We start from the raw sequence: 23,861 nt of genomic DNA, 5'->3' as shown, positions 1-23,861 counted from the left end.
CTGCGGCTGAAATCAAAGAGACAGTAGGCTTAGTACGATTTTGTATAGCACGACAATCTTAATAGATGTCGTCATCATCATTGTCAACCGATAGGCGCGTCCATCGCTGGGTATAGATCTCGTGTAGGGACTTCCACACTCCACTGACTTTTTTTTTTTGTATGTTTGTTACGCGATTTCTCAAATATGAAACGATTTTGATAATTCTTTTTTTTTTGGTAGGTCATACTTCCGAGATGGTCCCATTTTAGATTGGCGAAGCTCTGATGAATATCTTCGAAAAAGGAGAACAGAACTCCTTAATGGATAAGAGTAAATTGCAGAATTCAAAAACAATATGAAAAGTACCTAAACGATTCGTGTGAGATATATGGTGGTGGTCTACCGGGTGGGTTCCAACTGCGGCTGAAAGCAAAGAGACAGTAGGCTTAGTACGATTTTGTGGAGCACGACAATCTTAACAGATTTCGTCATCTTCATTGTAAACCGATAGATGTCCATTGCTGGGTGTAACGCACTGAGCACTAAGTAACCTTATGACTGGCGGGTAGGTAGGTACGTCAAGGTACGTGCGACAACTACAGTGAAACACTTATTAAGGTAAATCACGTTTATTCACCACACAACAATATTTCTAATTACACTTAATACTTTACTAATTCACTACACTTAATTTCACTTAAGAGTCCACTGTTCAGTTCTCAGCACTTTTCACTGTTAAGAGTATACACACACACTCACATACACACTGTCCCGTCGCCGAAAACGTCCGCTTATATAGTATTCCGAGGCTCCGTCTGTCCTTTGCTTTCGTATAAGCCTATCTCTTTCTCCGACTTTTCTGGACACCTCGAGTGGGTCATAAAAACCCGCAGACAATAGGTGTTTACGTTTCTGGAGTGTTTTCGACGCTGACCTATTGTTCTTTTCGGCGTAAACAGATCGTCCTTTTGTTTTGATGCACTTATTTTGAACTTGTATTTTCTCGAACTGAATTAATAGAGAATCATCGCGAACAATCTCCCCGCGGTGCCAAAGCACCTTCTCACGTTTAAAGCGATGATTCTGTAGGAACCACCACGATGACTCGACGGAGTCTTAGCATTCCTCCGGTAGTTTGCCGGTCCATAATTCGCGTTCTTCCTTATTATTGTTCGTTCTTTTTCCTCTGGGCTTTTCTGTTTGGTTACCTTCCTCTCCTTTGTTTGGTCTCTTCCTTCTGCTTGGCGGCGTTGACGGTATTATTCTTCCTTTGTCTTGTCGCCTTCTTTCTTTCTTTTCCAGATTTTCATTTGCTTTTTCAAATCTTCTCACAGGCCATTTATCCTCGTTTTTGCGCAAGAAAGAAGGGCCTTGGAACCATCTTGCTGCTTGGTCAAAGTCATTTGGCGTCCCTCTCGTCGCATCGTCGGCTGGATTTACTTTAGTAGGCACCCACCTCCATTCTCCAACGTTTGTCGATTCTTCGATTTCAGCCAGCCGGTGAGCTACGAAGGTTTTAAATTTTCGAGGATCAGATTTAATCCATTGCAACACTGTACTTGAGTCGGTCCAATATGCCTTTTTTAGCACACGTAGATCCATTTCGCGTTCTATTGTCGCTGCTAACCTTGTCCCTAGTAAAGCAGCCTGCAGTTCTAGCCTTGGAATCGAAATGGGTTTCGTCAGTGCGACCCTTGCTTTCCCTGTAATTAGGGTAACGTGTATCTTCCCATCAGTTCCTATAGTCCGCCAATACACGGCTGCGGCATAAGCTTCTTCGCTTGCGTCTGTAAAGGTATGTAATTCTCCTTCTTGCGAGTACGGTGAGATACATCTTGCGATTTTTAATTCTGTTAGAGTGGATACTTCTTCCATATACTTCAACCATGACTTCACTTGATCTTCGTGAATTTTTTCATCCCAATCAATTTTCGTTCTCCAAATATCTTGAAATAATTTCTTCCCCTGAATCAATACAGGTGTCGCAAATCCCAAAGGGTCAAATGTTGACATGACAGCGCTCATTACTTCTCGTTTGGTGGGAATTTTCCTCCCGTTCATGAGTTCTTCCGAGGTATTTCGTAAACCAACATTAAAAGCCAATGCATCTTCTTTCACCAACCATCTTAAACCAAGAGTTTTTTCTTCTTTCGTGAGTTCTAAAGAATCATTCTGTATCTTTTCTCTGAATTCCTCAATTACTCTCGCATCATTGCTAGCCCAGCCTTTCAAGTGAAAACTTGCCTTTTCATGAATTTCTTTCACTTTTGCTGCCGTTTGCTTTGCTTCTTCAGTGGTCCTGAAACTTTGCAGGTAATCGTCCATATAATGGTTCTTTTCAATTGCTTTCACTGCTTCAGGGAAAGATTTTCCGTATTCCTTAGCGTTTTTATTCATGACGTATATGGCGGTCGCTGGAGACGATGCAGCTCCAAAGATTACCGAAGTCATCCGATATTCTTCAGGTTTCTTCTTTCTATCTTCTCCACGCCATAAGAATCTAAAGCTGTCTCTATCCGCTTCTCTTATCTTTATCCTTAGAAACATTTCTTGAATATCGGCCACCACTGCTACTGGACCCTCTCTGAATCGTAACAAAACTCCAAATAGGGATTGAAGTAAATCCGGTCCTGCTAGTAGCGCATCATTAAGGCTTTTACCTTCAAATTTTGCCGCTGCATCGAATACTATTCTTGGCTTCTTCTTGATTGGATGAACAACTGCAAAATGAGGAAGATAAAAGGTTCTCCCGCTACAGGTATTTTCTGGGGCCTTTTCTGCGTAACCTTTTTCCAACAACTTCTCTATTTGCGTTGTATAAGATTCTTTTAATGCAGCATCTCGGTCTAGTTTCTTTTCAATATTCATAAGTCGTCGAAGAGCTTGATGATAATTGTTCGGTAGAGTTTCATCTTCTTTTTTCCATAAGAGTCCTGTTTCGTATTGATCATTTGGTAGTTTCTTCGTGGTACTCTCTAAAACTTCTAAGGCTCTTCGGTCACTGTCATTACTCGGCAAATTAGGTTGTATTCCCAAAGACTCCAGTTTAAAGTGTTCTCTGACGATTTCTTCTATTTCATCTTCCTTAGTTCGGCAGTGGTTAACGAAGTTAACTACGGCGTTAGCACTTGTATCAAATCCATGCAGAACCCATCCTAGTCTTGTAAGTGATGCCACTGGTTTGGTGGCCTTTCCTTTTAATAGTTTCCTTGTGACAATCAATCCCCAATTGTCCTGTCCTATAAGAAGCTTAGGCTTTTCACCGGTGTAAACGAGTTCTTTTCTGATTTTTACTAAATGAGGACAATTGTTTATTACGTCTGTATCAACTTTTTGTTCTGACAACTTCAAATCGTCCATTGTCCTGGCTTCCATTGTCATTATTTCTCTACTGTTGACGCCTTTTATTTTCAATTTGACCTTCAAGGAGTTATTCTTCTTCAATTCTTTTCCACCAACCGTTTCTATTGTCAATGGTTCTCTCTTTCCTTCAACTCCAATCTTCTCTGCAATCGAGGAATCTACCAGTGTAATTGTAGATCCTTCATCTAACAATGCTAACACTCGGACTTTTCCTTTTGGGCCATATAGGTTCACTGGCACCATCTTCAAATACACCTTTCCTTTAGTCACTGTGGTATTGATGGATACAATTTTCTCTTCTGGTTCATCATCAAAATACCCATCTTCATCGTTATATGTTTCATCTTCGTGGTCGACATTATTGCACGACTCGTTCTTCTGCTGGACTGCAGTTGGTGTGGGTCTTTCAGAGTGAAGAGCTACATGGTGATATCTCCTGCATCTTCTACAGGGTGGAGCCTTGCAGTCCAGCCTCTGGTGTCTGTAACGAAGGCACTTGAAACATATCTTAGCTTTCTTCGCAATTTCCCATCGTTCATCTACGCTTGCTTCTCTGAATTTCTTGCATTCTAATAGGCCATGATTCTCATCACATAAGTTACATGATCTCTTAACTGTGCGAATGGCTATTTCTCGACTCGTCGACGGTGATTCTTGTTTTCTCTCTTCTGGCTCTAACATAGCGTGAACTGTCTTTCTTGAATTTACGTATTGCGGCGTTATGGTATCATCAATTTCAGGTGGAGCGAAAACTCCATAATTCTGTATTTCTTCGGTAAGGAATAAATCGATTATTTCTAAGTCAGCTATTTCAGTATCTCTATACCGGCTATAAAAAGCGACGTATCTATCAAACATGTTCACTGACATTTTCTCCCTTATGCAATTGGAAGTTTCTGGTGAGTGAAGATACTGTGGTTTCTTCAAGGTTTTGATGACAGAAATAGAGGCCTTTACCTGGCTGGCAAATCTGCAAATATCTCTTGGATCATTTTTCACTGGTTTTATCCGTTTCATTTTTTCTAACTCTGCTAGTGCTAAAGATCCAGGTCTACCAAATCTATCTTCAAGGTGCCGCATTACGATCATCGGATCATCAACACTATTCATCAAGCTTTCCACTGCCTCTTTGGCAGTTCCTCGTAGAGCCTTGCGAAGGCGCGCTCGGTTCATTGCGTGGGAAAAGTTCTCAGCTGATTCAAAATAAGCTTTCTTGAAATTTAGCCACTCTGCACTTGCACCACTGAATGAAGGCAACTCTATAATATCTCTATCTTTTTCGTTTAACTTCTTGATTTCCTGTACAAGTAATTGTACCGTCGATATTTCATCTTGCCTTGACGCCTGGTGCTGACTTTTATTTTCAAATTCATCTGAAGCCTGGATTACCCATTCTTCGACATGTTGTTCTTGTTCGTAAATTTCATCTTCGGTTTCCTCTTGTTCCTGTAATGCCAATAATTTCGCTCGAGCCAGCTTTTCACGGGCTTTGGCGGTTTCATATTCCCTCTGCGCTAACTCTTTTTCGATTTCTGACCTCTCTTTCCTCGGCAACGGGTGCGCGTTATCCGCACGCGTAGACTTATAAGGGTTCAAAGAAGTCCTTCGTACGTCTAGCGCTTGTTGACGTGATCCCTTAATTTTGTCTTTCATCCTGAATGATCCAGAAGGCTCAACATTCGGTGAAACGTCGATAGTACCAGAAGTGAATACCGGAATGCCCCCCTCTGTGGGGGCAGGGTCTGTATTCCCCCTGATTACGTCCCCGACCTGTTGCACCGGGGACCCCACTGCTCTGACGTTCACACAGGGCGGAGGCGTCCTTAGCGTAGATTGACTGGTAGTGGACGTGTCTGTAGACTCGACTGGTATACTTACAGTCACATCTCTCGCCATGGTTTCCGCCGTAATCCTTGAGCGTGATTCTGATCTTGTTGTCGGCATCCTCACCTGGTTTACCTACTACAATAACCCGATCCGGCTCTTCGAAGGACCAATTGTAACGCACTGAGCACTAAGTAACCTTATGACTGGCGGGTAGGTAGGTACGTCAAGGTACGTGCGACAACTACAGTGAAACACTTATTAAGGTAAATCACGTTTATTCACCACACAACAATATTTCTAATTACACTTAATACTTTACTAATTCACTACACTTAATTTCACTTAAGAGTCCACTGTTCAGTTCTCAGCACTTTTCACTGTTAAGAGTATACACACACACTCACATACACACTGTCCCGTCGCCGAAAACGTCCGCTTATATAGTATTCCGAGGCTCCGTCTGTCCTTTGCTTTCGTATAAGCCTATCTCTTTCTCCGACTTTTCTGGACACCTCGAGTGGGTCATAAAAACCCGCAGACAATAGGTGTTTACGTTTCTGGAGTGTTTTCGACGCTGACCTATTGTTCTTTTCGGCGTAAACAGATCGTCCTTTTGTTTTGATGCACTTATTTTGAACTTGTATTTTCTCGAACTGAATTAATAGAGAATCATCGCGAACACTGGGTATAAGTCTCGTGTAGGGACTTCCCCACTCCACGGTCTTCCGCTGCCGTTTGATGTCCTCTGCCCCCTTACTGGGAGTCTTCCAACGCCGCGCATTCCGGTGCAAGGCAGCCATTCTAGCACCCTGGGACTCAGAACATCTATCGGTTTTTCGATCTATGCAAAATTAATTGTCCTTCTTGGCCGCTTCTCTCGCCATAATACCTTTAACGACATCATCCGGAGATCCCTTGCCACCGCCCATGTGCCAGCTGTACTAGAACCTCTTGGCTTGGCGCGTAGCGATGGCAAGAGACCATGGTGACCATAAGATGGTGTGACGCGCGTTCCATGGAAGACGGGTCGCTTGTTTGGGATGCAACGTGTGCAGACACACTTTAGCTGCATCCCACATTCACGCGACCTCCTCTGTGGCGGGTGCAGCGGCCACCAGCGCTGAACGGGCCAAGAGGCGTTAATATGAAAATCTCGATGGCAGCTTCATATTGTGCCTTTTGGTGTGGAGACCTTGGGACCGAAGGGCCGGCGGCTCGAGCTCTTTTTGAGGAAATTTCGAAAAGGATTATCGAGTCAACCGGGGACCCGAGAGCTGGCAGCTACCTTGAGCCAAGAATTAGTTTGGCCTTCCAAAGGGTTGCTGCCAGCATCTTGGATGTAATCCTAATTTATATGTTTGTTTTATTAAAAAAACTGCTTATGTTGGCTTAAATGAATAAAAATTGTCCGATGGATCTCCTCATTTTTGATTTGATCACGCAAAGAAATTCCAAGCATAGCTCTTATAGCATAGATTTCGAGTATCGAAACAATATTATGACAGAACTTAACAGGGCTCCCTCCGTCACTTACTCCATACAATCGTAGTCCCAATTTCATTTGAATATTAACTAACCAAAGTCCATGAAATATTACAGACATATTCTAGAAACTAATATCTGTGTCTGTTTTAAAATTACAGGGTCTCAAAGATTTGTATGTGAATTTTTAAGAACGCGTAACTTTGAAACCGAATATTTTAACGGAAATCTGGAAAACCACAGGCATAGATATAAGTTCCCGGAACGTTTCTACAAAATTCAATTGAGTATGATTGGTTAGTATTCCAATGAGAGACGAACTACGTTTGTATGGAGCGAGTGACGGAGAGACCCCTCTTAAATGTAACACTAATTGTAATTTAATGTTATTTTTAACCCCCGACCCAAAAAGAGAGGTGTTATAAGTTTGACGTGTGTATCTGTGTATCTGTCTGTGGCATCGTAGCGCCTAAACGAATGAACCGATTTTATTAAGAGCAATTTAATGCACGTATGCTAAGTGCACATAATACGAATAGATTAGAAGTATTATTCAAATAAACTTTTACAGGCACTTTTGAAGTTGGTTAAGTCCGGCGTTTTATAGACCTATAGCGCTTATCTCAATATTTTCAAAAATATTTGAGAAACTAATCTATAACAGCTTATACTCCTACTTAGAGAAACACGATATGCTAGCAGAACAACAGTTTGGATTTAGAAAGAAAAAAAACATAAACTTAGCAATCTTCCACTTCCTCCAGAAAATCGGGAAAGGTGTTGATGATAAATCAATTGTATCGGCATTATATATGGATCTTACAAAGGCCTTTGACTTCGTGGATCATTATATATTGATAGACAAACTTAACTCGTTTGGTATTAGAGGTAACGCGCTGAGTCTTATAAAAAGCTATCTTAGTAACAGAAGTCAAGTAACACAAATTGATAGAATATGCGAAAAAAGTAAAACAGAAAAGAAATACCTATCACAACCTAAACTGCTTACACAAGGAGTTCCACAAGGTAGTATACTAGGACCTCTTCTCTTTTTAATTTATATAAATGATATGCCAAGACCAACTGATAACCCCATGGTTCTACTTGCAGATGACTGTACCGTTATATACATTAACAAAACAATAAATGACCATAAATTCATAATAAATAATAGTATAAGTAATATAACACAATGGCTGACATCGAATAAACTGACATTGAATTTTAGTAAAACTAAATTAATGACATTTCAAAATATAAGGAACAAAAAGGAAAAACATCACATAAATATTAACCATAGGGACAACAAAATTGATAATACTGAGACAACAAATTTCTTAGGACTACAAATTGACATGGAAAACACACATCGAATATGTTTGTAAAAGAGTCAATCAAGCAGCGTACTGTTTGAACATTTTAGCGAAAAAAGTAAGCCCTGAAGTACTAATGACAGCTTATCATGGTCATGTAGCCTCTGTATTAAGATATGGTATAATATTTTGGGGCAATGGATCTGGCATAAAAAGAGTGTTACTGGCCCAAAAAAGGTGCGTGAGAGTTATATGTAGATTATCCCAGACAGATAGCTGCATTCCTTACTTCCAAAAACTTCGTTTATTAACTGTACCATCATTATATATCTATGAAATTATTTTGTTTGTAGCGAATAATAAAAATATGTTTACAGAATTTGATAATAAAAGACAAAACCATAAATTAAGATTCCCGTCACATAGAACCGCTCTCATCAGTAATAGTTTTAACGTTATGGCAGTAAAAATTGTAAATAAATTACCTTTGGAAATAAGAGAACTTGTAAACGTAAATAAAATACAAGGCCTTAAAAAGAAATTATTTGAATATTTAACTAAGAATACCTTTTATAGTGTTGATGAATATCTAAGATGACTTTTTTGTTTTATTATGTAATCTTGTAATATTTTTTAAGACCTGTAATATTATTTTTTTATTTTTTTTTTTAATATTAAGTATTCAGAATTGTAAATTCCTTTTATTGTATAACATCATTTATTTCAAACAAACGAAAATTTTACTTTTAATTTAATTTGTTTATTCACTATTTTGAATTAATGTATTTGCATGCCAGCTTGGCGTGATACAGCTGGACTATTTTTATAATTACACCTGTAATACCTGTATCAGCAAATAAATAAATTGATTGATTGATTGATTGATTGATTGTCCTTGATCTCCTTCAGACGGTTGGGGGTTCAAATCCGGCCATTCCGTTTTAAGCAATAATTAAATATCACTTGTGGGGAAGGAATTTCTGGAAGTTCTCCATAATATTCTCAAAGGTGTGTGAAGCCTACACTTGGCCATCGCGTTGGCTATGGCCAAACCTCACCTGAGTGGAGACCCGCTGTCATATAGTGAGCCAACGATGGGCTGATCATGATTCTTGTGTGTGTCTGTGTGTTGTGTGTGTTTTACACTAGCGAATTAGGAATTATCCTGTAATGCTAGATGTAAGTGTTGAAAAAAAAATGATATCTCTAGTGTTCTTATTACAATAGGTAGGTACTTAGTTATCATACTTATTTAGCCACCACTTTGGTCGACTTATAGGTTCGCCGTTCCCGCCAAGAAGTAGATATTCAACAGCCCCGGGATCTACTAGGCCGTGTTCCAAAACGTAATTTCCAACTTGTATCTATAATGTAAAAGTAAACAATAATTTTCTAGTAGAAAAGCAAGCGTTATTTTGCGGAAGTCCATGATATACAAGGAACCGAAATCCGCCAAACCAAACAAATCTGTGTGGTGCAAAATGCAGCATGCGACATGCATCGCCCGCCCTCCCACTGATAAACATGCAGGAAAAGCCAGCCACCAAGCAACCCATACGCACCACCACACAAATCCCAAAAGATCCTGTCATTAGGCTCAGGCGAGGCGACTTGCGATCGGAAATTGCTACTCTCCGTCACTCGTTTCACACAATCGTAGTTCCAATTTCATTTGAGTATCAAGCAACCAAAGTCAATGAAATTTTGCACACATTCTAGAAACTAATATCTAGTCTGTGGTTTTCCAGATTTCTGTTAATATATTCGGTTTAAAAGTTACGCGGTCTAAAAAATTCACATACAAATCTTTGAGCCCCTGTAATTTTAAAACTACATATTTTTAGAATAATCTAAAACACCACAGTAACAGATATTAGTTGCTAGAATATGTCTGCAAAATTTCATGGACCTTGGTTGCTTAATATTCAAATGAAATTGGAACTACGATTGTATGAAACGAGTGACGGAGAGAGCCCTGTTAATTAAAACACTTAGGTACCTGGGCTAAAGTATTCACTATAAGGACGCCTAGGACGCTAAATATAACGGCTACATTCATCTTGAAATTCACAACTAAACAGAATAAACAAGAAAATTTTAAAACACTTTATATACCCTCTCGAAATGGCGTGAAATATACGTAATTAAAATGTACTAATATCGAACTGTTATTTTAACATACTAATTTTTGTTACACCGTGAAATACGGAGTGTAATAATTAGCACGCTAGCGAAAAATTACCGCTATTCCATTCCATCAGCCTGTATTCGTCCACTGCTGGACATAGGCGTTTCTAAGAGCGCGCCACCAAACACGGCCCTCTGCCTTCCTCATCCACCCGCTCCCCGCCACCTTCTTCAGGTCATCGGTCCAGCGGGCTGGAGGTCGTCCCACACTGCGCTTACCGGCACGCGGACCCCACTCCAGAACACGTCTGCCCCATCGGCCGTCGCTTCTATGACAGACATGACCTGCCCATTGCCACTTCAGCTTGCTAATCCTTTAAGCTATGTCAGCCGCTTTTTTTCTTCTGCGAACTTCCTGCCTCCGGATTTTATCCCTGAGAGTGATACCCAATAAAGCTCGCTCCATCTATTATTATACTACAATAAAATACTAATAACCATTTACAGTTTTAGTAACACCTATAGTATTTTTCAAACCCGCAATGTATAGCGTGCAAAACTCGAGCTGGTCAATGCTCCACCTATGAAGCAGTATCGACCCCGTGGCACCTATCTATGCAACGTTCGTTGACTTCTAATTTTTTTTTTAGTTTTTTTCAAAAACCACGTCTGCCCTGCCAAATTGAATTTTATTCAAAAAATTTACTTATCTACCTTCAAAATTAAGTCAAGTTTGATTAGTTGTAATATTCAAATGAGGACCAAATTATATTAGTACGTGACAGATTGAGATGGCAATCGAGGTATGAGGCGGGGAGACTCCCCGCACACCCGCACGTCACCCGCAGCGAGTTAGCGTAGGGGCGTCCCCACGGGGTACCAGCCAGGAAACCTCCTCGTGTGCCTGAGTGTTGCGAGTCCCTTTCGGGAAGAGCAGCGCTTGGGCCGGCGTACCCTGGTAATATGGTTAACGATTTCTCTTCATGGGATATTGTTAGCCATGGCTAATTGACCTGGCGGGGAGGGGGTATTGTCCGCGCGTCCCTCTGAGTGTCCCTAGCAGAGGGAGCAGTAGACGCACCCATGGGGCATAGCCCCAGGAGCGGAGGGTGTGACTGTGTTGGGTGGTTGGTGATGGGGCTTCATCACCCATCCAGTTACTGGCTGCCCCACCGGTCTCTCGCCTGTGCAGTTTGGTGACGGGCGAGGGAGATGTTGAGGATGGGGAATGTGAAAATATTCGCCCTTCCCGCGAACCCTAGCCCTCGGGAGGACCTGTGGGTGATGGACACGGGGTGGTCCGTCGTTCACAGTGTGGTCCTCGGGTTGGTTGGCGTGTTGTGGTTCCGGCATGCCTCTAACGGTGTTTGGGGGCACCTAGTGTCCCAGTGGTGGGTCTGCTGAGGCGGACATCCGCTGGCGGAGTAACGAGGTGTTTACGGTCCCTTGTGCTCTATCATCAGCGGTGGGATGGAAGTTCGTGAGGTTTTTAGTCGGTAAGAGTCCGACATAACCACTGTGCTCCCCCATGGTCGGTGGTATCCATGACGGATTTTCCTCATGAGAAAAAAAAGGGGCGTCCCCACTCCGGTTGCCATCTCAACCCGTCGCGCATTATACCAAATCGTTAATTCGGGTCTAATTAAACAATAGTAAATCAATTATATGTGGAAAGATCAATTTTGTTGCATGTATTTTACATTTTAATTAGGTACATAATTTACTTACATAAAACCTATTTTGTTGCGATGGTAATACCTATACATCTTTGGCGAGTAGGTAGGCATTTTTTTATTAAAAAAAATATATTTTTACTGAACCACTAGTCCAAATAACCGCTTTTCCAAATAGACTCTTAGAACACTCAGGGAGTGAATGCAAAAATTGTCAACAATCGATTGTTCAACCATTAAATTAAAATTTTAACATTCTATAAAGTTTTACTTTCCTCTTGGTACAAGGCATACAAATAAAACAACTAAAATAGGTAGTTTAATTCCTTTTATTAACATGAATAGATTTTTACGATTATAATATTCATTTTCGTATTAATAAATACAAAAATAAATATTGTATTATATATTTTACAAAAAAAAAAAAAAAGCGATTTCGATTATTACGTCCTTTAGGACATCACTGCAACTTGTCAGACGTCGAGCGGTCAAAAAAACTTTTAATAAAATGGACAAACTATAGCTCCGAGCCGGCCGGTTTGACTATACTGATCGTCTAACCGCGTTTCGTCTGTCGCGGACGTTAGACGGTTCGACCGGTAAAGGTGTGAGTTCATCCTTGGTTTCTTCAGTTGGCAGCTAAAAAACAAAAAATCGGTCAAGTTCGAGTCGGACTCGCACACGAAGGGTTCCGTACCATCGTATATGAAATAATAATCTATACTAATAAATAAAATTGGAGTGTCTGTCTGTAATTTCCAAATAACTACCTCATATTAAGCTTATATGGTTATTTGAACGATACCAACACTGAATCACACGTTTTTAAAATTTTTGTCTGTCTGTCTGTCTGTTTGAAAAGGCTAATCTTCGGAACGGCTGGACCGATTTTGACGGGGTTTTCACAGACAAATAGAGAATTGACCAGGGAGTAACATAGGCTACTTTTTTAACCGACTTTCAAAAAGGGAGTTGTGTTTTTCTACCTATGTACACCGAAATCTCCGAGATTTCTGAACCGATTTGCGTCATTTCTTTTTTAATCGATAGAGGAACTTCGCGACATTGTTTCATAAAAAATTTGGAGTCCAACTCCTCAATCCTGATGCTGCAGGGGATCTGACCAATCCACGCGGGCGAAGCTGCGGGCATCAGCTAGTATGTAATAATTGTGCGTGCGTTCATCGTGTTTGTACACACAGATTCTGTCCAGTGATTCAGCAGAATCTTACATTGAAAATTTACACACACAAAAAACATTTTTTTTTAAATGATGTAACCATAATTCGTGGTTTCCGGATTTATTCCTTTACTTGTGCTATAAGACCTACCTGCCAAATTTCATGATTCTAGGTCAACGGGAATTAACAACAAAGTGATCCTATAAGGGTTCCGTTTTTCCTTGTGAGGTGCGGAACCCTAAAAAACATTTCGAAATCATTATCATTTGTTGTTCTATCGGCAATAGAAATACATACACATTTTGTGAAAATTTCAGCTCTCTAACTCTAACGGTTCACGAGATACAGCCCGCTGACAGACAGACGGACGGACGGACGGACAGGGGAGTCTTAGTAATAGGGTTCCGTTGGCACCCTTCGGGTACGGAATCCTAAAAATAGGTACTAAGTAATTGTTGGTCTTACTGTTTGGCGTTTTACTTTAGGAAACCTTTCGTCCAGTATAGGTAAGATTGCTTGCACGGTTTCGTTAATTGGCGGCTGAAAAAAAAAACCAAAAGTTGTAAGTACTTTTTTGATTCCATTACAAGTTAGCCCTTGACTGCAATCATACCTATTATAGTTCGATTCCGTAAAACCTGCATTAATCATTATTACAATCGCAATTGTTGTGATTGGCTGAATTTATGGTATTCTTGTTGCAACAATACATTGTAGCCAATAGTGAGCGAGCTTCAACCAATAAGAGGTGATTACGATCGTAATATTGTAGCTGTCATTCTAGCGCAATCGAACCGCTGGTGTTAATTAGTGATGATGCAGTCTAAGGCGGAAGCAGGCTAACTTGGAAGGATATGACCGTTTTATTAAACTCATGCGCAGACGACTTTCCTGACGCAATGGTGATTGCTGGGTCTTATAAGTGGAAGGTCCCGGGCTTAATTCCCGACAGGGGTCTGGAATTTTATAATTTCTCTGGTCTGGTGGGAGGCTTCGGCCGTGGCTACCTCCACCGGCAAAGTCATCGAGCGATTTAGCGTTTCGGTACGATGCCGCGATGATTAGCTCTCTTCCATTTTAGAATTCATTACTTAGCATCAGGTGAGATCATAGTCAAGGGCTAACTTGTATCGGAATAAATTTAAAAAAAAACCGGCCAAGTGCGAGTCAGACTCGCTCACCGAGGGTGCAGTCGTATTTTTTCGACATTTTGCATTATAAATCAAAAATAATTATGCGTAAAATTAAAAAGAAATATTGGGGATGATACCTATGCCAAAAAAAAAAATCTTAGTAATTATTAAATAGAGTGTCTTCCAAAATTCGTAAAATCCACATTCGATGCTAGTTTGAAGTTTGCTAATCATTTTAAATTATCGATTTAAACAAAAAAGTACGTCAAATTATGTCAAATGTTATGACGTCACATCTGTGAATTTTATACAAGCTCCCTTACTAAGCGAGTGTTTTGACGTTTGATAAAAAGTCACTGATTTGACTAGTAGTCATCATCCCTATTATTTATTCGTTCATGGACACACTTTAATTATTTTTTTGAAATATAACCACAAACTCATGGTTTTCGGATATTTTCATTTACCTATGCTATAAGACCTACCTACCTACCAATTTTCATTATTCTAGGTCAACGAGACGAGTAGGTACCCTATTGGTTTTCTTGACAGACAGACGGACAGACAGACAACAAAGTGATCTTATAAGGGTTTCTTTTTTCCTTTTAAGGTACGGAAACCTAAAAAGACAGAAAGGCTTTAATACTTAAATGAGTACTTACCGAGTCTCGCCTTGATCTATGAGACTTTTCGTCTGACTTTCGTTCCTTTACGTCACCTTTCCGCTAAAACAAAATAAGTCATATTGGCAACGATTCTACTGTTTTTTTCTTAGAATAGAATAGAATAGATTTTTATTCAAATAAATTTTTACAAGTGCTTTTGAATCGTCAAATAATTTACCACTTAAACGGGTCTAACCGCGAAATTCAATTTTAATTTAGTTTTTCGCAATTGGATGCCGTTGATCGTCGAGCTAGGAGACTTATAGGCGAAGACTCTCCTTTGTTGGCGAAACTTCAAAGTCTCGATCACCGCCGTAAGGTCACCGGCTTATCGGTGTTTTATAGGATATATTTCGGAGATTGTGCACAGGAACTTTTCGATCGTGTCCCCCCTTCACCATTTTAACACCGAACCGCAAGACGTCGGGCGAGTTTCCATCCATGTCGTCGACATTCCATCTACACGCACGAAACGTTTTGCGCCATCATTCCTCATACGCATGGTTAAGGTTTGGAATACTGTTCCACGATCTGAGTTTCCTACCAATTACAATCCGGGTATCTTTAAAACAAGAGTGAATAGGCACCTTCTAGGTAAACACATCCCATCTTAGACAACATCATTGCTTTCCATCAGGTGTGATTGTGGTCAAGCGCTTGCCTATAGTGAATAAAAAATAAAAAATAAATTGTAAACTTACTCGTAATACGACAAAGTAGGCTTATGGAATTCTAATAGCGCCAATGGCAGTATTATAGAACTAGATTTACTCTTGTTTAACATAATATTATATTCGGTAATAAATTACACTACTTATTTTTAACTTTTTAGTGTTAGTGGTTAGTGAAGCCGGTTTTTTATGAATTTTTTTATTAGATTTTTTTTTGAAAAAATTTACCCCATAAGTATTTCATTTTCGCAATTACGGGTTTAAGTATTATCATACCCTGAAATACGGGGCAGCACGTAAAATACGGGGCATGAGGCAATCCTAATTCCAACGTTCACTGTTTCAACATACGCGGATTATGTAGGTACGTACATCATTCTCACTCTGGCGACGTTTCTCATCAGACTCATTTGGATTATAATCATCGTAGACAACGTGGATGATCTAAAAAACAATGAAAGCAGCATGTAAAAAAACCAGCCAAGTGCGAGTCAGACTCGCGCACTCAGGGTTCCGTACTCGGGTATTTTTTTCCAACAGTTTGCACGATAAATCAAAAACTATTATACATAAAAATAAATAAAAATCTGTTTTAGAATGTACAGGTAAAGCCCTTTCATATGATACCCCACTTGGTATAGTTATCTTATATTGAAAATTGAAACACATTTCTTTTAATTTTTTTTAAATGATGTAACCACAAATTCGTGGTTTCCAAACCAAATTTCATGATTCTAGGTCAACGGGAAGTACCCCACAGGTTTCTTGACAGACACGACGGACGGACAGACAGACAGACTATAAAGTGATCCTATAAGGGTTCCGTTTTTGCTTTTGAGGTACGGAACCATAAAAACCAGTCAAGTGTGAGTCGGACGCGCACGAAGGGTTTTATACCATCGCGCATCGTACAAAATCCATACTAATATTATAAATGCGAAAGTGTGTCTGTCTGTCTGTCTTTCTGTCTGTCTGTCTGTCTGTCTGCTACGCTTTCACGGCCCAACCACTGAACCGATTTTAATGAAATTTGGTACAGTCTTAGGATATATCCTGGGGAAGGACATAGGCTACTTTTTATCCCGGAAAATTGAAGAGTTCCTACGGGATTAAAAAAAACCAAACTCCACGCGGGCGAAGCCGCGGGCATCCTCTAGTATTTTATAAGTCTAAGTCAACACTGCAAGTCAATGACAACAGCGCCATCTATATGACATTTAGTAAACTAATTATTTATATTCATGAACACATTTTTTTTTTAATGAACGGTTTCGGATTTTTCCTTTACTTGTGCTATTTATAAAGCCTTCTACATAGGGTCATTCTAGGTCGGATCCTAGATCAGCCGGCAGGAGCAGACATGCATCCGATTCTCCTAGATTGCTTTACTCTAGCTGCCTCCTATATATTATGGACTAGCTGATGCCCGCAGCTTCACCCGCGTGGATTGGTCAGATCCCCTGCAGCATCAGGATTGAGGAGTTGGACTCCAAATTTTTTATGAAACAATGTCGCAAAGTTCCTCTATCGATTAAAAAAGAAATGACGCAAATCGGTTCAGAAATCTCGGAGATTTCGGTGTACATAGGTAGAAAAACACAACTCCCTTTTTGAAAGTCGGTTAAAAAAGTAGCCTATTTTACGCCCTGGTCAATCCTCTACTTGCCTGTGAAAGTCCCGTCAAAATCGGTTCAGCCGTTCCAAAGATTAGCCTTTTCAAACAGACAGACAGACAGACAGACAGACAGACAGACAGACAAAAATTTTAAAAACGTGTGATTCAGTTATGGTATCGTTCAAATAACCATATGAGCTTAATATGAGGTAGTTATTTCGAAATTACAGACAGACACTCCAATATTATTTATTAGTATAGATTAGTATAGATGATGTCTACTAATCAAATCAGCGACATTTTATCAAACGTCAAACGCTCGCTTTTAGTATGGGAGCACATATGAAATATTTTTTTAGTTTAATCGATGATTTAAAATGGTCAGCAAACTTAAAACTAGCAGCGGACGTGGATTTTACGAATTTTGGAAGACCCACTATTTAATAATTTATTTATGACCTTATAATATGTTTAACGGATTTATATGAAATTTGGTACAGAGACAACTTGCGTCCCGGAAATTGACAAAGCCAACTTTTTATCCCAGAAAATCAAAGAGTTCCCACGGGAATTTTAAGAAACCTGAATCCACGTGTATGAAGTCACGGGCATCATACAATAATATAGTATAGTATAATATAGTACATATAGTATAAATATATTGTGATAATAAGCGTAAATTCTAATAATAAATAGTAATTTGAAAGTGCTTACATACTTATATTAATCACTAACCTGCTCTTTTCCAGACTCCTCAGAATCCTCTAAGAGTGCTTTCAAACTGTCCTTCGCCATTTTAAAGAGCTTGTGCGGGAATAAAAAACGACGACTTCTGGGTTTGGGTTCGTCAATACTTCTTCTGTGAGCCTGTACATAGACCAGAACCAGATGATACAAGATTAAAAAGAGCATTTCAAGTGTGAGTTCGACTGGCACACGAAGGGTTCCGTACCATTGTACAAGATATACTTACGTATTTTTTTAGTTTTATCGATGCAAGTTAATGTGATTTGGAAATTAATTTCTTCGTGAACAAGTTTTCATTTTTTGGGTTCCGTACCTCAAAAGGAAAAACGGAACCCTTATAGGATCACTTCGTTGTCTGTCTGTCTGTCTGTCTGTCTGTCTTTCCGCGGTGTCTGTCAAGAAACCTATAGAGTACTTCCCGTTGACCTAGAATCATGAAAGGTAGGTAGGTAGGTCTTATAGCACAAGTACAGGAATAAATCTGAAAACCGCGAATTTGTGGTTACATCATTTGAAAAAAAAATTAATAGTGTTTCAATTTTCAAAATAAGATAACTATACCAAGTGGGCTGTGGGGTATCATATGAAAGGGCTTTACCTGTGCATCCTAAAACAGATTTTTATTTATTTTTATGTATAAAAGTTTTTGATTTATGGTGCAAAATGTTGGAAAAAATACCCGAATACGGAACCCTCAGTGCGCGAGTCTGACTCGCACTCGCACACTCAGATTTTTTCCTTTATTTGTGCTGTAAGGACCTACCTACCTGCTAAATTTCTTGATTCTAGGTCAACGGGAAGTACCCTATAGATTTTGTTAGCAGACGCGACAGACGGACAGACAGACAGAGAGCAAAGTGATCCTATAAAGGTTCCTTTGTACGGAATACCTCAAAAGGAAAACCCCAGCCAAATGCGAGTGGGGTTTCGCTTTTTTTGGGTTCTGTACATAATTTTATGAACAACTTGAGTGTATGAAATATTACATTTTAAGGAAAACTCAAATAATGTTTTTTTGTTTTGGTCGCAGCTTGCTACTTTGGGAATTGTTTTCAGTATTCATTGTTTAAATACCTACAGTATAATATGGTGAATAATTCAAATTTCATAGTTCAATTTCAAAGTAAGTGTTAAATAAAATACCATACCCTTTTCAGGTTAGCCCGCTTCCATCTTAGCCTGCAGCTTAAATTGTGAGATTGCAGTCAAGGGCTAACTTAGCCTCAATAGCTTAACGGTTATAGGTGCAGCTGCGGACTGAAGTCCGGAAGGTCGGCGATTCAAACCCCACCCGTTGCACTATTGTCGTCCCACTCCTAGCACAAGCTAACGCTTAATTGGAGGGGAAAGGGGAATGTTAGACATGATTAAAATGACTAATATTCTTTTTAAAAAATAAACTAACCTTGAACACGGACTTCGCCACATCACCGAATAACTTGTCCAGGAAAAAACGACGGCCATCCTATGCACATAGCGGATGGTCACAAAATAAAATTAAATTAAAACACCACTGCATAGGCATATTGGATTTTTTTGAATTATATCTAGTGTCACTCGGGAATCGGAATAGTCATCATCATCATCATTGCCAACCGATAGACGTTCACAGCTGGGCACAGGTCTCTTGTTGGGAGTTCCACACCCTCCACATCCCACGGTCTTGCATTGCCTGAATCCAGCAGTTCTCTGCGTTTCCTAGTGGAGGCTCTTCCAACGCTGCGCTTTAGAATAGAATAATGGAAACACTACCGAAGGTAGTTTCCACAGTTTGCATGTTAAGCCTGATTGTCGTCAAGCATAAGCAATCACGCAAAAAACAAAACCTATGTACGGGAGCGGTGTCCGTGTGCTCCACCGTACCAATAGGGAAATATCTCACCGAGCGGTGTTGTGCTCGGTAGCGCCAGCTGGGCCGACGGTTGTAGTTTGAAACTTCCATACATAGTGCAGATTGATAAACGCTCTGTCAATGCAATTGAGAGTTGCCTGTTCTGCTTGAGCTTTCGATTAAGCTACCCGTGCTGCCATCTAGTGCGTACGTCGTGAGTAATCAGGCTTGGCTTCGTGCATCGAGCGTTTGATTGATTGAAGAAGCGGCATCTGCTTGTGAATGTGGCATACGCTACACCTACTCAAATGACTAGATGGCTACAATACACACCACCAAATAGGCGTCCTTTACCTCGTGAGCTTCTGCAGTCACCCGCACCAGCGCAACTTGCTGGTGAAGATGATGACGACGAGGACGACACAAGCATTACTGGACTTGACAATACCCCTGTGCGCGATGGCGAGCCCGTCGCCCACAGTACGGGGGCCCTGGAGCCAACACACAACCGAGACCTCGAGGCCCCCAAGCCAAGAAGGCAGGCCTTAGCCGACAACGGCTTAGTGAACATTACCGGGGAGTGTTCTTCCCCGTGCCACACCCGGGCAAGGAGGCCACGCCTCGAGGCCGGTACCCCAGTCTTGACCAAAGGTCAAATGGAGAAGACTCCACTGCTGCAACTGCTGTGACTAGATGATACCCGCGGGGACACACACACGCACACGCACACGCACACGCACACACACACACACACACACACACACACACACACACACACACACACACACACACACACACACACACACACACACACACACACACACACACACACACACACGCCTTAATAATATTACTCACTTGCTGATACGACTTTTTCAACTCTTCTTCAACTGAAGTCGCGGACTCCATCTAGTAAATAATAAAGGGTTCCGCACTATCAAATCAAATCAAAATATTTTATATTCGATTCAACTTTTATGAGTAATTTTAAATCCGAACCGGCCAAGTGCGAGTCTGACTCGCGCACCGAGGGTTCCGTAGTTACTCGGATATTTTTTCGACATTTTGCCCAATAAATCAAAATTATTATGCATTAAAATACATAAAAATCTGTTTTGAGAATGAACAGAGTACTGCCTTCCTGATGCAATGCTTCGTGCAATTCCGGGAAGCCGTGAGCGGAGATATCGAAGAGTGGAGGAGGTTTTTAGTCCGTAGGTCACTGCGCAACATCTGCAGTGGAGTCGGGCATGCCAGACGGTATCCATGGGGATTTTCCTCCTCCCAATAAAAAAAAAAAAAAAAAGAATGAACAGCAGCTCTTTCATATTATTGTACCCCACTTGGTATATAGTTCTCTTACTTTAAAATTGAAAATACTTACTTATTATTTGTTGAACACATTTTTTTGCGATGTAACCACAAATTCACGGTTTTCGGATTTTTCCCTTTACTTGTGCTATAAGACCTGCCTAACTGCCAAATTTCATGATTCTTGGTCAACGGGAAGTAACCTATGAGTTTTGTTGACAGACATGAAAGACGGGCAGACAGTATCATTTCCACAGGTTTATATAAAAATCATTACTTACTTGAAAGTTTTCAGTTTAAGAAATTGCAAAAAATATTATTATAGAACTAGATTAATTCTTGTTTAACATAATATTATATTCGGTAATAAATTACATTACTTATTTTTAAATTTTTAGTGTTAGTGGTTATTATTTTTTATGATTTTTTTTAATTAGATTTTTTTTTGAAAAAATTTACCCCATAAGTATTTCATTTTCGCAATTACGGGTTTAAGTATTATCATACCCTGAAATACGGGGCAGCACGTAAAATACGGGGCATGAGGCAATCCTTATTCCAACGTTCACTGTTTCAACATACGCGCATTATGTAGGTACGTACATCATTCTCACTCTGGCGACGTTTCTCATCAGACTCATTTGGATTATAATCATCGTAGACAACGTGGATGATCTAAAAAACAATGAAAGCAGCATGTAAAAAAACCAGCCAAGTGCGAGTCAGACTCGCGCACTCAGGGTTCCGTACTCGGGTATTTTTTCCAACATTTTGCACGATAAATCAAAAACTATTATACATAAAAATAAATAAAAATCTGTTTTAGGATGTACAGGTAAAGCCCTTTCATATGATACCTCACAGCCCACTTGGTATAGTTATCTTATTTTGAAAATTAAAACACTATTTTTTTTTTTTCAAATGATGTAACCACAAATTCGCGGTTTTCAGATTTATACTACTTTTACTTATTTGTACTTTATTTTATTTGTACTTGTGCTATAAGACCTACCTATCTACCAAATTTCATGATTCTAGGGGAAGTACCTTATAGGTATCTTGACAGACACAACGGACGGACGGATAGACAGACAGACAGACAGACAACAAAGTGAGGGAGTGATAAGGGTTCCGTTTTTCCTTTGAGGTACAGATCCATAAAAACCAGTCAAGTGTGAGTCGGACGCGCACGAAGGGTTTCGTACCATCGCGCATCATCACACTAATCACACTAATATTATAAAGGCGAAAGTTTGTATGTGTGTGTGTGTGTGTGTGTGTGTGTGTGTGTGTGTGTGTGTGTGTGTGTATGTTTGTTACTCCTTCACGCAAAAACTACTGGACGGATTTGGCTGAAATTTAGAATGGAGATAGATAATATCCTGGATTAGCACATAGGCTACTTTTTATCCCGGAAAATCAAAGAGTTCCCACGGGATTTCAAAAAACCTAAATCCACGCGGGCGAAGACGCGGGCATCGGCTAGTACAAGATATTTTATAAGTCTACGCTACGTCAACACTGCAAGTCAATGACAACAGCGCCATCTATATGTGATTTAGTAAACTAATTATATTCATGAGCACATTTTTTTTTTTTACTACTACTTACTTATTTACTACTACTACATTTTCACTAGGGCCATAAGCCAAGATGGCGGGCCCTAGCCGGTGAAATCCCGGCTAAAATTTCGTCACCAGGGTACAAAGTTGCCCTGCGCCTCACCCGGGTAAGGAGGCCATGCCTCGAGGCCCGTACCCCCGCTTGGCCGTTCCGACCAAACGGAGAAGACCCGCACTAATAAACATTTTTTTAATGAACGGTTTCGGATTTTTCCTTTACTTGTGCTATTTATAAAGCCTTCTACATAGGGTCATTCTAGGTCGGATCCTAGATCAGCCGGCAGGAGGATCCGATTCTCTTAGATTGCTTTACTCTAGTTGCCTCCTATATATTATTATGGATGATGTCTACTAGTCAAATCAGCGACATTTTATCAAACGTCAAAACGCTCGCTTAGAATGGGAGCACGCATGAAATACACAGATGTGACGTCATACACAATTGACGTGTTTTTTTTTAGTTTAATCGATGATTTAAAATGGTCAGCAAACTTAAAACTAGCAGCGGACGTGGATTTTACGAATTTTGGAAGACCCACTATTTAATAATTTATTTATGACCTTATAATATGTTTAACGGATTTATATGAAATTTGGTACAGAGACAGCTTGCGTCCCGGAAATTGATAAAGGCAACTTTTTATCCCAGAAAATCAACGAGTTCCCACGGGAATTTTAAGAAACCTGAATCCACGTGGACGAAGCCACGGGCATCATACAATATAGTATAATATATAAATATATTGTGATAATAAGCGTAAATTCTAATAATAAATAGTAATTTGAAAGTGCTTACATACTTATATACCACCTTTAATAAATTACCATCAGACATAAAATCACTTCCAATAAAACAATTTACGCAAAAGTTGAAGAAATGGCTGCAAGGAAAAAATTTCTATTCTTTAGAAGAATATTTCCAGCATGATAAAAAACAATTTTGATTTGATTGACATCTTTACAACATTTTATTTGTTAATGAGTTCATGACATTGATCCATGTTCATGACTGACTTTTTCATTTTTTTTCATCAGACATTTTAATTATTTGACACTATCTTCATTATATGTTTACTTATTTGTTTTAACTTTAATATCTGATCTGATTTGTTTTATTTTTTTGTTAAAATCTAGATCAATTTGCATCCAAATGTATCTAATAATAATTAATGCATGTCATATAAACTGCATGAAATAATGAAATAATGATTAAGTATATCACTTCATTTATAAATTATCATTCAAAATATTTGTACGCCGCTACGGCTAATGTGTTTGAACTATGTAATAATTACCAACATCTTGTAACACACATTAT

General features: G+C 39.7%; 2 protein-coding genes across 3 annotated transcripts in view; both read right to left on the bottom strand.

The window, feature by feature from the left end:
- Positions 1-1,098: 1,098 nt before the first annotated feature.
- Positions 1,099-5,241, bottom strand: LOC123877941. Its single transcript, XM_045924877.1, has one exon. It carries the CDS (start codon positions 5,239-5,241, stop codon positions 1,099-1,101), a length of 4,143 nt encoding a protein of 1,380 aa, XP_045780833.1.
- A 6,837-nt stretch (positions 5,242-12,078) lies between these two features.
- The window catches only part of LOC123878126, a 29,081-nt gene continuing 17,298 nt past the window's right edge, over positions 12,079-23,861 (bottom strand). For both annotated transcript variants that reach the window (XM_045925220.1, XM_045925221.1), the window contains 8 exons: positions 21,525-21,596; positions 20,469-20,519; positions 19,185-19,244; positions 17,768-17,899; positions 15,790-15,861; positions 14,744-14,806; positions 13,414-13,488; positions 12,079-12,406 (listed from right to left, as the gene is read on the bottom strand). In XM_045925220.1, the coding sequence (XP_045781176.1) occupies positions 12,311-12,406; positions 13,414-13,488; positions 14,744-14,806; positions 15,790-15,861; positions 17,768-17,899; positions 19,185-19,244; positions 20,469-20,519; positions 21,525-21,596 (621 nt within the window). In that variant the 3' untranslated portion in view covers positions 12,079-12,310. The remainder of the gene's footprint in view (positions 12,407-13,413; positions 13,489-14,743; positions 14,807-15,789; positions 15,862-17,767; positions 17,900-19,184; positions 19,245-20,468; positions 20,520-21,524; positions 21,597-23,861) is intronic.

Source organism: Maniola jurtina, chromosome 25 (assembly GCF_905333055.1).
Source record: "Maniola jurtina chromosome 25, ilManJurt1.1, whole genome shotgun sequence".
In the NCBI taxonomy this organism is placed as follows: Eukaryota; Metazoa; Arthropoda; class Insecta; order Lepidoptera; family Nymphalidae; genus Maniola; species Maniola jurtina.
The sequence above is the reverse complement of the archived record's forward strand: the minus strand, read 5'-3'. Positions and strand labels throughout refer to the sequence as shown.